This window comes from Schistocerca gregaria, chromosome 3 (assembly GCF_023897955.1).
Source record: "Schistocerca gregaria isolate iqSchGreg1 chromosome 3, iqSchGreg1.2, whole genome shotgun sequence".
In the NCBI taxonomy this organism is placed as follows: domain Eukaryota; kingdom Metazoa; phylum Arthropoda; class Insecta; order Orthoptera; family Acrididae; genus Schistocerca; species Schistocerca gregaria.
The window spans coordinates 664633029-664650674 of record NC_064922.1 but is presented as its reverse complement, the minus strand read 5'-3'; the positions used below and the strand labels follow the sequence as shown (position 1 = coordinate 664650674).

Genomic DNA, 17646 nt, shown 5'->3' with positions numbered 1-17646 from the left:
TGTGTGAGGAATGTTTCCTGAAAGTTTGGCCGTACCATTTTGTAACACCCTGTATAGTTTTCTTTTTACACGCTGTATTTTTCCTTCTGATAACGTAACCCTGAGTGGTTCAAAAATGGTTCAAATGGCTCTGAGCACTATGGGACTTAACTGCTGTGGTCATCAGTCCCCAAGAGCTTAGAACTACTTAAACCTAACTAACCTAAGGACATCACATACATCCATGCCCGAGGGAGGATTCGAACCTGCGACCGTAGCGGTCACGCGGCTCCAGACTGAAGCGCGTAGGACCGCACGGCCACTCCGACCGGGCCCTGAGTAGTTCCCGGCCGTAGATCCGAACGGGGGACTATTTTACTTCTGGAATATTTCATCCAAGATAATATCATCATCGTCATCATACCATGCGATTGTAGTTTCCCATCGTTTCAGCCTTGCCGCTGGACCATGGTAGCAGGATCAAGTTGGTCGATGTTACGAGGCCAGATTAGTCAGGCATCCAATGGTTGTCCCAGCAACAACTGAAAAGATAGCACCTTCTTCAGCAACCCTATATTAACCTGGCCTCACACATACAGCTCTCCGATGTGGTTTCACGTACGGTATGGCTGGGCCGGTTGGGGACAGGGGAGGAGCAAACCATGCACCGCCATGGCAGTAGGTTTCTGGGGGTGGCAAAATCTTAAATTTCAATATGAATCCCAAAGGACGAATTAAACAAGAGAATGAAAGATTTGTGTAAATGAAGAGGTGTGAGAATAAATTGTAAATGCAAATCATTCATGAAATATAATGTTGTACTGGAAATTGTCCATGTTATTGTGACACCGATGACAAAGGAAGCTGTGGAGTTGGTCAACTTAGTTGCGTTTCTCAAAATAGCAAACTGGCAGTAAGGACAACTCTATTTCTACTGTGCGTCTACATGACACTTGAAATGTACCTACGTCAGCATGAAGGCCCCTACAGAAGCGAATAACTTCATAACAAAGATAAATGTCTGCATATGATGGCCTAACAAATCCTTAAATACCCATAGGGGAATCCGTGAGGAAAACACTTTTTAATATGTAGAGAAAATATAAGTAAACTATTCACTGCTCGCACATGCCATAGTCTTTTGACTCCAAACGTTGTGATTAAGGGGCGTTTACACGTGAAAAGGTGTATGGCATCATCCCACTATCACTCCCTTTCTTTTTGGAAATACCATTAATCCCACGTCATTGCTCTTCGTATCACACTTCTCAAAATAAATTTTATCGCCTTTGTAACTTCTTTTAATTTTTCCCTCATTCCCTTTTTTCTCAGTGTGAAAACTATAATCGATAGATATTAATATTTAAGATAATACGGAAAAAAACCTGTCAAATCTTATTTTGGAGATGAAGCAACTGAAATTATCGAACATTTTGTCTAGTTTCATCATGTTTCACACTGTCTGCGTTCCAACCAACTGTCTGCATTCCAACAGCTTTATTTGGCAAGTAACTGTTACTTTTCGGAAGGATAAATGGTAGTGATTTCAAAACTGCTTTTTTGCGCCTTAAATCATGGTCGTGGCATGTCGAAAAGCGCTTCTTCTTGATATTGCCAATTTTCCTACGGACACACTAATCGGCACTGGCGATTTATACTCTTGTTTTCAACGAGTAAATCACTTATATGTAATTTGCTCGCTGTCCTGTGACCTTCTACTTTGCACAGCAGAAGCAACGACGATACCGTCGACAGTGCAATATTCAGCAATGCTGGTTGCTACAGGACTCGCGCCGGCAGCAGTGACCGAGCGGTTCTAGGCGCTACAGTCTGGAACCGCGCTGCCGCTACGGTCGCAGGTTCGAATCCTGCCTGTGTGTGATGTCCTTAGGTTAGTTATGTTTAAGTAGTTCTCAGTTTTAGGGGACTGATGACCTCAGCAGTTAAGTCCCATAGTGCTCAGAGCCATTTGAACCATTTGTTACAGGTTTCGCACCGCACGGTTCTCTCTGTTCAGAGAATGAGGAAAACTGAGCAGATTTTAGTTGTATACTCTGCAAGCGACGTAATTTAATTTTGGTTGCATAATTAATTTTGGAGTTATAATGTATTACACTTTAAAACTTTCACTTCTGTTTCATTGACGGATGCCCCATCTGTTCTTAAAGACGTATTCATTTCAGAAAGCGCTATGAATAAATCTGGTATGGGAAATATGGCGTCATGGATGAATGATATTGTGAAAAATGTTGACAATGTCTGAAAAATTCCACACGAGGCGGTAAAATCCCTAGAGCCAACCCTGCGGTACTGCCATCTGTACCGTTCAGGCACGCGTTCCACCCCAAGGCGGCAAGGTCCATTGTTTCGCGAACACTGTGGGTGCTTCTTTCTTAGTTGGAAGCTTCATCCATATTCTGGAGCATCATGATTAGTCTTTATTTAATAAGTCTTCTACAATATACTTTCAAAAAACCACTAAATTACTTCTTACGAAATAAGAGGTTTTAGTAAGTTACAGGCCTTTTCCGTTTAACTGAGAAGTATAATTCAAACAGACGATACCCTGAGGATAAAACGCTTGTGCGTACCTGTTTGGTGCTTGGTGGCGACGACACCCTGCAGGCTGTTACTTTCAGGTAATTGTGTGAAATCCGTTGTGTGAGCGAAGGTCTGAAATTAAGTAAAATTTAAACAAATGAGCTTTGTGGATTGTCTTCGTGTTACAGTATCATGCCGAGGGGATTAGTTTGTAGCAGGCTTGTGTAGGCGAATAAGAGAGTGCAATTAACCTGCTGCAGCAGACCGCTGTATCGTTCCACATTGAGGAAAGATGCGAGATTTACGACAGATCTCTTTATGTCCATGCGAGCATTCCCCATGCGAAAAAGCCAACACCTACCTTTGCTGGCAACAGGGATCCATTGCATCATGAGTATTTTGATTCGCTCATACAGTACCATCAGTTTCTACGAACGATAATATTTTAATAATACTAATCCTCTTCTACAAAGTTACTAGGGAAATAAAACTGTGTGTACTTGGGGTACGCGTCAGAGAGGTGGTGGTGTCTAATAGTTACATCATGGGGCGTGACAGCTTTACACACTATGTTAAGATGAATGCAGCAACTTTGCTGCCCTGAAGGATTTTTTCACTAATTTCAAAAGCTGCGACACGATCGCGAATTGAACAGTGACCCGAATACAGAATAAATTTCCTTTTCTACATGTCTATGGTCACATTTTTTTTTTTTTTTTCATCAGACTACCGGTTTCGGTCTATAATGACTGTCTTTAGATCTGTTTCATAAAATCATGTCCTTCTGAAGATTGTCATTATAGACCGAAACCGGCAGTCTGATGACAAAAAAATCTGTGACCATAGAAGTGTAGTAAAGGAAACTTTTTCGCTAAAATGCTGCTACAGCTTTGAAACAGAGTGCTCTCGCACGCAGTGAACTAACAACGACCATGGGCGGCCGAGCTAGCTGTTAATTGTGTATCGATATGGTAATGCGCGCGGCCAGTCATCCGTTTCGAGTGTATTATTTAGTTAAAAATGTTGTTTTATTGATTTCATTCTCACAGTTACTGTAAAAGTAATTTATGACACCGCTTTTAGAAAATGGCACTGGTAATTGAACTCAGTGTGAAATTTAATGTGTTGAATTGTAGGAGTGATTTTACATCCCAATTCAACAACGCCGGGGAAAGTGCCTCTAGCTAGAGTTGGCTGTCCTTGACAGTCGGTACAAATCGAGTGAGACGACGCAGCGGTAAGGCGCGTTCCAAATGATGGCGGTTCAAATCACTGTCTGGTCATCGAGGTTAGGTTTTCTGTGCTTCCACAGCATCGCGTAAGGCAAATTCTGGAATGGTCTATTTCGGAAAAGTCATAGCTGATTCTGGAAATGTTTCGTATGTGTAAAGTATTCGCTTTTCTTGAACAAATTCAGTAGGGCGCAGAATTCGAAGTGTAAGCTTAATCCATATATCTTATCGTGAACAGATGAAAGAACACATCACATGACGTTAGCATTCCGTCCGACCCCCGTTCTTGCCCTTATAATCCGTAATACGGAAAGAATAAAATTCTTGTCGCGCTCGCATTACAGCCTCCTTATCTGCACAGGTAGTATTATACTCGAAAGTACTCGACCGATATGAATTGCGTATCACCTCGCCTGATTTGTACGCGGTTCACGTACCTTATCTTTCTTACAGGTTGCCTAACATATTCTCGGTACAGTCGTTTCACTATAGAAAATGGTTATTACAGGAGACTACAAGGGAATATTGCCCTGTGTTGCAGATGCAAATTAATACCACGATATTGAAAATATGAGGAAACACCTTATTAGAGACGACAAAGTATTTAACGCTTTTAAACTCAAAATTATTGCAACAAAAGACATTTTATAGCGCAATTCAGAACCTGAAATTACGTCACGAAAATTTTTCTACTGGGCTGGGACCCGTATCTCATATCCAAGAACTATTGTTCTTAACTAATCACGAAAGGTCTGAAATAGAATTTCAATCGCAAGTAAAAAAGTATGCGCATGTTTAACTGGGAACGACGGGACTGAAATTTATGTTGGACAGGGATTCGAACCCAGTACCTAATACTCTGTGTTTTTTTTTTTTTCTAAACACGATAAACGTTAGGTATCGAACATTTTCACTAGTGCCGTGATGGTCGAATTTGAACTGGCGAGACGAAAAGTTTTGCCTTATCGGGATTCGAAACCGGCACCTACTGCCGTTGTTTCCTAAGCCACGAATAGACGTTAAAAATAAGTTTAAATCATAACAGTGAGATGTGCTTATGTTTGAAATGGAAACAACGTGACGAAAATTCAGTGCTATCTGAGAGTCGGTCCCGCACGATGTCATCATTGTTGACTAGACACAAAGAACCTGAAACGTTATAATGAAAAATTGTGTGTCTCACTGGGAGTTGAAAGCAACACCAATTGTTACTATTGACAACGCGTGGAGAGAGGCTAAAATTTTCATTATTTTTCACCTTTAGTTTGATGTGGGCTTGCAAAGCTTGAAATGACGTGATAAAACTTTTGTGCCGGACCAGTATTCGAACCCAAACACGCAGCTTTCGTCGAGACTTTGAGGAGTTTTGAACAACGGAACTAAGAACATGTAATGCTCCTAAGGGGTCAAATATCACAAAAGTGAAAAAAAAATGGTTCAAATGGCTCTGAGCACTATGGGACTTAACTTCTGAGGTCATCAGTCCCCTAGAACTTAGAATTACTTAAACCTCACTAACCTAAGGGCATCAGACACATCCATGCCCGAGGCAGGATTTGATCCTGCGACCGTAGCGGTAGCGCGATTCCAGACTGTAGCGCCTAGAACCGATCGGCCACCCCGGCCGGTTCACAAAAGTGAAGATATGAGTTCGAATCCCAGTCCAGCATCAATATTTTCAACATCTCTCGTTCAAATATAATAATAAATAAGTCCCCTGAGTCGTTACAGGAGAACTAATTAATTAATATAATAAAATTTATGGTTAAGACAGCTAGATAGGGCAGAGTTTCTCTTTGCCATGACTTCGCCTTTGTCATGGCCCAAATTACACCGATTCTCCTCCAATCGGTAGCGAAGTGAGATCGTTTCGTACTTGTTAAAAATTATTACCAGAAGTGTGATCGATCCCAGATCTTAAGCATAAGAAACTGGAACCATTCCAAGAGTGCACTGAAGCACTCATGCAAGTGACTTATGATTTTGTGTAATGAAGGATGCACTGGATCATTGTCTTGACTCTAGAGGTGGATTACAGCCTGTTCAAAACATTCATTTCCTTGTTCGTCCGCATCGATATTAACCAGCTGCCTCAGCTACTCAGTGAATACTTTAAATTTTATTTTGTACTCACTGAAATACAATCACATAACGGTTATAAATGCGAGATATTAAGCACATCCTACTTTTAATTGGTTTAAATCGCATTTCGTCACATATAGTTACATAGGCAAGAGCGTTGTGACATTTTCTTATGCGGCATATGATGTGAAGAATGTTGAAGTACATACTCGGAATCTACCAGGGAAAAATTTGCTAGAAAAAATTAGGTTGGTGTGTAAGTTTATGAAGATTTTATGTTTGGTGTGTTGTCACGCAGGTTGCTACATGTATATTTATCAAACGTCATTTTTTGTTTGTGGTTCTTTAATTGTTCATGGCGTGACTTGTTGAATGTTGTACAATTTAAAGTTGTGTGGTTATTGTTTAAGCGTTAGAAAAGTCTAAAATTTGTGACATTTTGGATTTGATCGAGGGTTTCAGGCAGCGAAGGGAGCCGGAGACATTTGTGCATTGTATGGAATAGGTTCATAGAAGAAATCGCGACAGAAAATGGTCTTCTCTTTTGAAGGAGGATCCGTTCGACATGAATCATTCGCCTCATTCAAGAAGGCTAACAGGCTTTGATGAATGAGGTTTTGACGTTATGGTTCACCCGATTATTGGAAAATGAATGAACTGTGACCATTTAACTTTCGTTACATTCAGTGGGGAAAAAGGGGAAAAAAAGGAACGTTAGCATTAAACACCACATCGACGACGAGCTCCTTGGAGGTGAAGGAGAAGCTAGGATTGGGATGGAAAGAGACTCCCCTTTCAGAGGAAAGGAGAAATCCCAGCATTTTCCTTAATCGATTAAACGACTTCCGGTTAAAGTTTTATTTGAATATGAGACTAGTATATTTAGTGTTCTGAACGCTGGCACAGTGACAAAACCCCCCGTAAGGTCCGCACTTTCTCTTTTGTCGTACGGAATTCACGTCTTAGACACTTGTGCCAATAAGTACCATGATCGTAAGAACCTTTGTTAAGGACGCTATAGATGATGTGAAAATACGATTATTAGCGTTGCCCATTTAGTGAGATTCGGCCGCACGTACTGTAGCATTTAACATGGCTGTCTGTTCTAACAGTTACACTTAGATAGTTATTATATGAGATTCCTGATAGCCTTAAGATTTTGTTAGTGTGAAAGAAGGAAATAAACTGTGAGCTAAACACACCAATTGCCAGGAGCTGCAAAGAAATTCCTCCTCATGCTCACCTAGATAAACCTCTCCGTTACATTGGTTTCTCTATGTCTTAAGCTGTCTGAAAATCTAAAAGCTCGTTCATCAAGCGCTTTTCGTTTTTACTGACAAAGCATCACCAGGAGTTACACTGTAATCTTTACTAGTTGACGATAATTTTTATCCCTTTCGTTTTCATAGACTGAACAATGATGACATATTCGAGACATTACTATGCGCGTTCTGTATTACTTGTTCCACATTATGATCGCGATTGTTTCTCCGTTCATGTTATTAGAAGCTCAAATTGAACTTATTCTGCATTCATTCTATTGGTACATTTCGTACACAGGTTTTTGTGTCCTAGTTTTTGGTCATTGCGCAAGATTTTATTGTACATTTTGCTTCTCTGATTTGTGATTATTTCTTCTTCCCAGTTTATGACATTTTTTTACATCACGTCATTGTAGTTTGTAAGCTCACTTCTGGTGAAAAATTGGTTGTTCTTATTTAGCAATCCGATTTGGTACTTGGTTCGAATCCTCGTCCAACAAGAACTTTGGTCACACCATTTCAAGTATAAACACGCGCGCGCTTTATTACTCGTGACTGAAGCCCTATTTTAGATCTTTCATTGTTATTTAACAGGGACCATAGTCGCTGAATTGGAGTGTCGCGCTCTGGTCCGGTACAAAAATCTTCGTTACATAATTTCAAGTTGAAACTTGCTTTAATAAATGTCATTTATGGTAATAAATTTGAACTCGGCAGCGTTAAAAAACTGTAAACTGTAACCATATTTTTCCTGATTTTTTTTACCATCGTTGTTTTAAATTGGGATTGATAGCCCTATCGAGCAGTGTTCTGTAGTGGTCACTTGTAGTAACCATTTTGCATAGTCAAATGGCTGTTCTGAAAAGAGATTCCGGGACATGCAACAAACTTACGTCAAATGGGTGGCATATAAATCAAGCGGAACGCAATTCAGGTTTTACTGACACTTTGGATCATGGTAGTACACTCCAGGCACATGATTTACATCAGACAACAAAGAATTTCAAGTATTCGAGTGACAGAAAACTTAAAGCACATTGACGGTTGACACCCCCAAGAGTGACATCTACTCCTAACCGAGGAAAATGAGTCAAATCTAATCACAGAAGGCTACAATATTCCTTTCACCGTACAGTTATATACAGTAAAATGCCGCGGTGCTGAAATCAATACTCTTCACTATTGTGAGGCTTTTGTAATTTTCACTGTTGTTGTGTAATCATTTCTTTTTATAAATTCCGTCATCCAAACTTCGAAAGACTTAATTATTTTATATCAGTTGATACCTTGGTTCATCGTTTGCCATCTAAACGACAGTACCTAAATCTCCTAAATCAAATTCTTTTAGGGGCTGCCGCAACCAGGTATCTGCCGAATTACGTCTTTATATGAATTCAAGCATGGTCCAGATATATCCTTCTGAAGAGGATCGAAGCGATACTACTCGTTAGATTTCTGATCGGAGACTGTGGATAATCTACCAGAATTTTCATCGAAGGCATATGAACAGTTTCTGCGCTGTAATCTTAATTATCAAAAGTCCTTTGAAGCGTAGTTCAGGAATTTCATCCTATAGATCTCTTCAGATGAACACTTCAAAACCCTTCAGTTTAACACCGCAAGACAACCCTTCCCGGGAGTATAACGTTTCAAAATTGTAAGTGTGTTTATGTTCTCTAAGACAGACGAGCATCATGAGGAATTCTCTCACCTGCGCAGGCCTCTTTTTACACTCATTCTCATAAATTACGGATAGTGCTGATACATGGTAAAATAACGTTCTGGTGGGCGGTTTGCGGGTTTAAATCACCTCGGGGTATGACCATGTGGTGCATTTGACCTGCGGTGGCGCTGGCAGCAGTCGACATATACAGAGGTGTGTCGGTGCATGTCAGAGTACGGTGCAGCGAGTAAGTACAGACGTTTTCAGACGTGCTGATGGTGACTGTGTGTTGGAAATGGCTCAAAGAACACACATTGATGACGTTAAGAGGGGTAGAATACTAGGGCGACTGGAGGCTGGTCAAGCACAGCAGGTCGTAGCACGGGCCCTCCGTGTGCCACAAAGTGTGATCTCAAGATTATGGCAACGATTCCAGAAGACGGGAAAAGTGTCCAGGCGCTACAGTACGGGACGTCCACAGTGTACAACACCAAAACAAGATCGATATCTCACCATCAGTGTGCGCAGACGGCAACGGAGTATTGCAGGTACTGGAACAGTTGCCTCCAGACGCACAGACTACCGACGACTGAACAGGCATGGTTTATTCGCCCAGAGACCTTCAAGGTGCATTCCACTGACCCCTGGTCACAAGAGAGCCCGTAAAGCCTGGTGTCAAAGAACACAGTACATGGTCATTGGAACAGTGGTCCCAGGTTATGTTCACGGACGTGTCCAGTTATAGTCTGAACAGTGATCCCCGCCAGGTTTTCATCTGGCGTGAACCAGGAACCAGATACCAACTCCTTAATGTCCTTGAAAGGGACCTGTAGGGAGGTCGTGGTTTGATGGTGTGGAGTGGGATTATGATTGGTGCACGCACCCTCCTGCATGTCTTTGACAGAGGAACTGTAACAGGTCAGGTGTATCGGGACGTCATTTTGCACCAGTATGTCTGCCTTTTCAAGGGAGCAGTGGGTCCCAACTTCCAACTGATGGATGATAATTCACGGCCCCACCTAGCTGCCATCGGGAGGAGTACCTTGAAACAGAAGATATCAGGTGGAGTGGCCTACCTGTTCTCCAGACCTAAAGCCCATCGAGCACGTTTGGGATTCTCTCGGTCGACGTATCGCTGCACGTCTTCAAACCCCTAGGACACTTCACGAGCCCCCACTGGCACTGGTACAAGAATCGGAGGCTATACCCCAGCAGCTGCTCGACCACCTGATCCAGAGTATGCCAACTCGTTGTGCGGCCTGTGTACGTGTGCCTGATCATGTTCCATATTGATGTTGTGGTACATGCGCAGGAAACAGTGGCGTTTTGTAGCACAAGTGTTTCCGGACGGTTTTCTCAACTTACCACTAATACCGTGGACTTACAGATCTGTGTAGTGTGTGTTCCCTATGTGCCTATGCTGTTAGCGCCAGTTTTGTGTAGTGCTACGTTGTGTGGCACCACTTTCTGCAAATATCCTGAATTTATAAGTATGAGTGTATACATTTATTGCATGCTTTACCTACTAACTAATTTCGTCCCGTTGTGCATTTGCAAGGTATCTCTTTTACTTATGTCACAGTTAACCACTGTAATCATGTAACATCTCATATTCCACACGTCTGTCTGGATAATGCATCATCTGATAGCGTCCTTGATAAAGGTTCTTACGATCCCACTTGAAATGTAGTAGTCTCATATTTCAAATAAAAGTGCACATGGTGTAGTCAACGTCCTTACAAAAAAATAACCATTTGCAACTTGGTCAGTATGAAGCGCTGTGGATAAGGGTGATACTGCTACCAGGCGAGTATGTGACCATCCACCGCAGATATAAGTGTAATAAAGTCATATGTGCGGTATAGTTGGCTGGGAGACTCCAAAGGGCGGTCTCGGACGCTAGTTGGAAAAGTTTTCTGTCCTTCGCAGACACTGGCACATTTCCTTAGCGAAATGTGAGAGTTGTGGGTTTAAGTGCATCTGGTAAGTGTAGGTGACTTTAATGGATGCGTGTAGTGTAGTGTCATGTTTGTGTTGAACGAGGGTGAAGGTGATGATGACAGGAGGACACAGTGAAACGCGGTGCCGGCATATAGCCTAGCCCTGTCCAATAACACCAAAGGTGCCTCCGAGCGTGATCTCCCTATCGGACGGACGGATCGCCATCAATAATGTCAGTTGCCGTCACTTCATACGGTTTTGCGGAGATGTTTGGAATTTGATCCACGACACAGGCGCAGAGTTTGGTGATTGGGAGCATTGCGCCGCCGCCCCTCCTCTGCTTTGCGTAAGGCAAAGGGAAAGTTGTCAACAGCACGTGGTTACCCATCCAAGTGCCAGCCATTCCCAACGTTGGTCAACTTCCATGATTTGACGAGAACCGGTGTGTTCAACATGGCAACACCGCTGGTGCTGACATAAGACATGACAGTGAAGCGTGGTATTTGTGCCAGTCTAGTGTATGAAATGAGCGCAGTAAGATAGGTCCGCGTGGAGAGATGCGTACAGTAGTAGGAAGGGGCAATCGTTTATGGTCGTGGCCATGACTACAAGGTGAATAAAGCTGCCCGATGTGACGGCGTTTCAATGCGGGCTCCCAACGTGTCTACAAACCTTCGTGTACCCCTCGCCGCCATGTAATATGGCATAAAAATAGTGGTCGTAACCGATGGAGACCGGAAACGATAGTCACGCCTAGTCAATGAAAATCGGTCCCAGACCCGGTAGGGCTTGTTGCTGTCGGTAAAGACACCCTCATGTCAACCCATTTCCGTGTTAACATGACGAAAGGAACTGTATGAAGTAAACTTTTCGGAGTCGGCTGCCTTGCAAAAGGGGCAGCGCCACATAAAGCTGCACTTCTGCAGTGGACGGAACAACACAGAAGCTGGACGGCAGCCGACCAGAGGAATGTAATGCGCTCCGATGTGTCGGGGTTTCACCTTTGATCTAACGATGCAGGTCGTCGAGTGAACCGGCAGCCCAGTGACGCCTTCCGCCTACAGGCGGTAGAGGGTGCAATCCACGCTGGAGGTGGCTCCCTGATGTTTTAGTGGAGTTTCTCGTACCATGACTTGGGCCCACTTATTCATGTTACCGCGAACACGACCCAGGACGTTTCCCAACATTCTGGTGACTAAGTGTTGCTCCGTCTTCGATATCTCCGTGATGAGTAAGCTGTGGACACACCCTACAAAATAACAGCCATTTCTCAGGGTTGCATGAGTACGTTCGTGGTTTGACGAATTCTCAGGTGCCTTTTCACATATCGACTTTGCCGCTAAGTCAATCCATCTTAAACCCATAGAAAATGTCTGAAACAATTTGAAACGGAGGGTGAAACGTAGAACTAGAAAGAACTCGAAATCCATCTCTCTGCCGCCCCCCCCCCCCCCCCCAGCCCCGCCTCTCTCTATCTCTCTAACTCTCTCTCTCTCTCTCTCGAACTAATAACCAATAATCTAGTTGTCAACGAGTTTCTTCAGTTGCATAGCGCATACCTGACGACACTTGTGCACACTCTTCCTCACCGAAATGTGACTGCTTTCAGGATTAGAGTCATTAGCATGATGTACGCTGAGGGTGACTAATTTTTTGTCTAACCTGCCTACTGTGCCATTTTCTTAGCTTCCAAAGTCCAGAAACCAAAACGCAGCAACCTGTAATAGACACAATTACGCCGTCGATGGCATGCCAAGTGATACCGACTTACGCATCTTAAGGGCAATCTGAACGGAACTGCAACAGAGACGTCAGAGAGGGTATCAGAGCCGGAAACACTGCCGCTGTTTCAGATAAATGCTCATGACGTATTTCAGTTTCTGCCGTTGCCCTCACTCACCACCACCACCAACAACAGGAACAACACAGTAACATACAAATACGACATTACTACCCGACGACAGTATTATTACACTTGGCCTCCCGTCGTCGTTACCGGAAACTCGCGGTGACGTTTCATTAAACTAGTACAATGGTGACCAAGAAAAGCGCATCGCGTTGTGAATGATTTCAAACAGTTTTATATACACTGTTAGGTGGTTCAGCGTGTCCTTTGAAATATCACGATAAAAACTCACGATAAGCCGGAGGAAACGCCCTCACTTCCAGGTGCAATAATATCGCGATCGACTAATACACTCCACTTTCAAACCTCACAGTTACCAGCGCTAAATAATCAAATAGATAGAAATATTATATAAATTCATGTTTATATGTTCCACATCCACTCCTAAAAGACTGGATCAATTTCAGCCAAACTTGTTGCACACAACCCCGCAAACCTTACTGTAAGGCAATAGTCATTGTAAGGGTGAGAACCACCTACATATCATAGTTCACGAGATAAGACGTTGTAAACAATGAGATGCCAGAAGACTGCCGCCGCATGCGTGACGTTTAAATTCTTTTACTTCTGTGCTGCTAACAATATTCGCAGTAAATTTCGCAGACAGTATCCACATTTGCCGCTAAGTGCACCTATAAAATTATAAGTCGTTGTACCACACGTAGCTCAGGAGATATCATGTCATAATCACTGAGATGCGTGAAAACTGCCGCGTTGTACATGATGTTATTTTTTGCGACTAACACTGTTCGTACGACACATAATTCAAGAGGTATGACGTCATAAACATTGAGATGCGTGAAAAAGTTCCGCGTCATACATAAAATTTTAATATATTAATTCTTTACTACTAGCAACACTAGTACAGCCGAGTCAACTTAATTAAAATTCCTGAAGCTTTGCAGCGCTGTTAGCAGCTTTCAAATGCGAAGTATAAACGGCTATAGGCGAGAACAATAGTCGTCTATGGAGCTATGAAGAGACGTTTCCAAAATTGCTTTATATACGCAATTTCAAAGGTGTTTTCACGAATACATTAAAATAAAATTTATCGATATTACACTACAGACACAGTACATTGTTTTGTTTTCGTTTTTAACAGAAAACTGGCAAAATGAATACCCGGGCAAAGTCGGGTTTGTCAGCCATTAGCTTATATAAGTAAGCACGACGATGTTTGACCACCTGTGGTGAGGAATGTGCAACTGTTTTTCGACCAATAACGGATAAGCAGTAGTTTCCAGACTTTTACGTTTTTCCCACTGAACATAAACACGATCTAGTTGTTGACGACTCGTTCTTGACGTTCCTTCAGCAGCCATTGTTGATACTTTGTAGACTCGTATGTAAGTCACTTGGAGGAAGATGCCCCAGAATATCAGCTGCACTTCTCCGTTTCTACGCCTTGGCGGTAAGCAGTTATACAGTATATGGTGGCCTCGTGCCGTGCAGGCTTTAAGTTTATATGGTACACGAGTTCCACAACTCCAATTTTGCCGTTAACCAAATCTGTGTTATGAAGTTCATTTAAGTTACATGTATCTTGAAACTTCCAGGCACATTGAAACTTTGTGCCCAACTGAGACTCAAAAAACGAACCTTTCCCTGGCAAATGCTCCAGGCACTGCTCACGACCCGCTCTCACAGCTTTGAGGGCGTGGCGGTGGGTTGTAGCTGTACTTTCCGCAGGTAGAGCATTTGACCCCAAAATACGAACATTCCGGGTATCGAGGCACGTAAACAACGCTCCCTCCAGCTTGACAGTGGGGTCGTGAGTCATGCCTGCATGCTCAGCAGATGGGGTATTTGGACGCGGAAGGTCCCGATACGGCAGGTAGTTTTAATGCTCAAGGAAAATAGTGCACATTGCGCTGCCGAAAGAAAATCTACTCTGGCGTACATATCTTTGCTGATGCTGTATTTTTTTCGTAATTTTAGGCCCTCTCGAGCCATGTATATGAGAAAACAGTGCTGATTTGAATGTGTGATGTAGGAAATGTTTAGTGTGTGGCTTATCGTCTGACGTGTCGTACTGTGTTTTGTTGCAGACCGAAGAGCGGCTCGATGCTGCTGTACTCCCGCAAGAAGGTGCGCTACCGGCGGGACGGCTACTGCTGGAAGAAACGCAAAGACGGCAAGACGACGCGGGAGGATCACATGAAGCTGAAGGTGCAGGGCACCGAGGTGTGTACTAGACCCGTGCGCGTTTCACGCGCCACGTATTTATATAGTAACCGTGTTTTTCGATTATGTATTTGTGCTTTGCCTGCGCAACTTATTATTATTATTATTATTATTATTATTATTATTATTATTAAGAGTAACAAGAGTCCAGATAAGTTTGTTGGCAGATACGTGTACATGATGCCAGATTAGTGCAAGGCTTTAGTATCTTCTTCCAGTATAAAATTTTTTTCATCTAATAAATCCTCTACTTGGGTCCTCGAGGAACGGGTTTTCAATGCCCTATTTACCACCTACATATAGACTTTATTTCCTTTCTCATTCCCTAAAGACGTAACGAGGGTGAATTACAGCGGTACGGCATCACAGTAATGATTTATATTGCGATGTCTAATGACGATGAGGACGCTGATATGGAGTACGTGGCACTAGGTGGCAGAAGAATGCACCTAATACGGAAAACCTATGTTTTCGGGGGTGTCCGTATACTTTATATAGTGTATTTATTTATTTAGGACATCGCGTCGGCGCATTTGGTGTTTCAGCAACGAAACATTTCACAGTTTTAAAGAAATGTAATTTGAATTTATTTGAAAATACAACAGACTTTATTATTGAAAGGAAGTTTTGGAAGTCACCCATTACTTGAAGCCAAACCGGGAATATTTACGGCATTAAGGTGTTTAATTATGTCCGTGAGAACCTAGTGCAATATTTAGCGAGTGTGCCGATTGATAGGAACATAATGAAGCAAGTGTGATACAGTAAACGATGTTGTCTTACATCGATAAGAAGAAAATTGTGGAGGTTCTTATAAGGGCAGCAATGTGAAAATGAAAGTTCAATAGAGGGAAAATGAAAAAAGGGGAGTGTCAGAAATCTAGCGGCACAACAGAAATAAGGAAAAAAACTGAACAGAAAGTTGTTTGCAAGACAGACGGACTTGAATATCAGTAATTTGAACAAATAAGCTACTAAAGTAAGAAACGTTACAAAATGGCCTGAGAGAACATATGCGGAAACACTTTGTAGAAAAAAAAGGTCAAAATGTACCTGAAGATGGGTGAGACAAACCAGTTTGCGGATTGGTGATGTTGGGTACAGAAATTATTATTAGTTACCTTTCGAAACGTGCCCATAAAGCCATCGCAGCACTGGAAATGTTACACAACAGTTGCTTTTGATAATTCATACTATACATAAGTTTAACTTGTAGCCTGGTACGCAGTTGCATAGGCTTAAGAAAAGCAGATTCCGATAGAAAACAGATTTGACATCCACAGTGTACTGAAACAAATAGTACAGAAATTGGGCGAAGTCAAAGAGGCTTGTAGCATAACATAACAGCATTTAACTAGGCAAAATACCGACTATAGAAATGATAGGAGATGGTGTGCTTGTGTCACATAATTAGGGCATTAACTTCTTAAATGCAAGGAAGTCAGCTTTCGTTAGATCAAGAAGGTTGTGCCACTGATTGTCAACATGATCTACTATCAACTGGCAAGTACCGTCATATAGTACAAGATGCTTTACGGGTTCATTTAAGTTTCTAAGAGAAAACTCGGTGAAGAATCAGTTTCAATTGATTTTCGAGAATAAATGTGAAGAATGCAGCTTCGTTATTACAAGTATGGTTTAACACTTACTACAGTTGTAAATGAGACTTCCGTAAGGGTTCACTTAATTTCTGTTGGAAGTGTTATGTACAGCATTCTTCCTGCAACTAGTTATCGGCTAATGCGTGTATTTAGGTTGTTACAAAAAAGCGTGTAGCTTCAACAACGATCTTGCGTGTCATGGATTCGACAAGTCCTCCAGAAGTATGTGGCACCAGACGTCTACACGCAGCTGACGCAGTTCCGCTAAATTTTGGGCAATTTTGGTCCGGTGGTTTGTAGGCACGGAACAAGGAAACAGCGCCCGATAGCATCTCAGATGTGTAGCATTGGGTTCAGGACAGGTGGCTGTAGTGATCGAGACATCAGGGCGAGTTCGGTGTCGTGCTCCTGAAGCCGCTGTATCGCGATTCTGGCCTTGTGACACGAATAGTTATCCTGCTGGAAGAACCAGTTGGCATTGGGGAAGACGTCGAGCATGTAGAAGTGCAGATAGTCCGCAATAATGTTCCCGTAATCAAAAGTTTCACGGTTTCCTTGATTACTACAGTTCCCATGGAAGCCGAGGTGAATGTGCCCCGAGCGTGATACTGCCCCTATGGGACTGCAGTTTTCTGTTGACCCACGGTTTAATGGTGGTGATACCGTGGCCACTGCAATCGTATTTGTCAGTGCAGTGTTGTTGGCTCAACATGGGAACACGTATAGGTGGTCCGCTGCAGAGCCCCACGTTCAAAAGTGCGCGTTGAACGATGAGCTCCGAAACATTTGCGTCTGCACCAGCATTATGGTATGTCATCATATCGCCTCATATCCTACTTTACAGAGCAGGCAAGACTCCGATCCCCACGTTCTTTGACAATGTGTGGACGACCAACATCTTGTCACTATTCCGTAGTTTCGTCGTCCTCGAACCACTTTCGACAGATGCTCACGACCGTACCACTCGAACTTCCTATCAGCTTTTCCATTTTGGAGATATTCGTCCGCAGGCACTGGGTCGTTACAGTCTGCCCTCTGTCAAAGTCTCCTGTGTATTTTCACCTTTACAGCTAGCTCGTATCGTTGCTGAGAGAGAGAGAGAGAGAGAGAGAGAGAGAGAGAGAGAGAGAGAGAGAGATCATAATTTGCGAATTCTCTCTCTCTCTCTCTTCTTCTTCTTCTTTTTTTTTTATACAGCAATAACTTAATCCATACCTTTCAGAATACACCTTGAGCTTCTCATATCTTCACATCT

General features: G+C 42.7%; 1 protein-coding gene across 3 annotated transcripts in view; it reads left to right on the top strand.

Moving 5' to 3' along the window:
- Positions 1 to 17646, top strand: part of LOC126356325 (calmodulin-binding transcription activator 1) — a 1852577-nt gene that overhangs the window by 1428228 nt on the left and 406703 nt on the right. For all 3 annotated transcript variants that reach the window (XM_050007298.1, XM_050007299.1, XM_050007300.1), the window contains exon 7: positions 14655 to 14790. In XM_050007298.1, coding sequence (XP_049863255.1) covers positions 14655 to 14790 — 136 coding nt within the window. The remainder of the gene's footprint in view (positions 1 to 14654; positions 14791 to 17646) is intronic.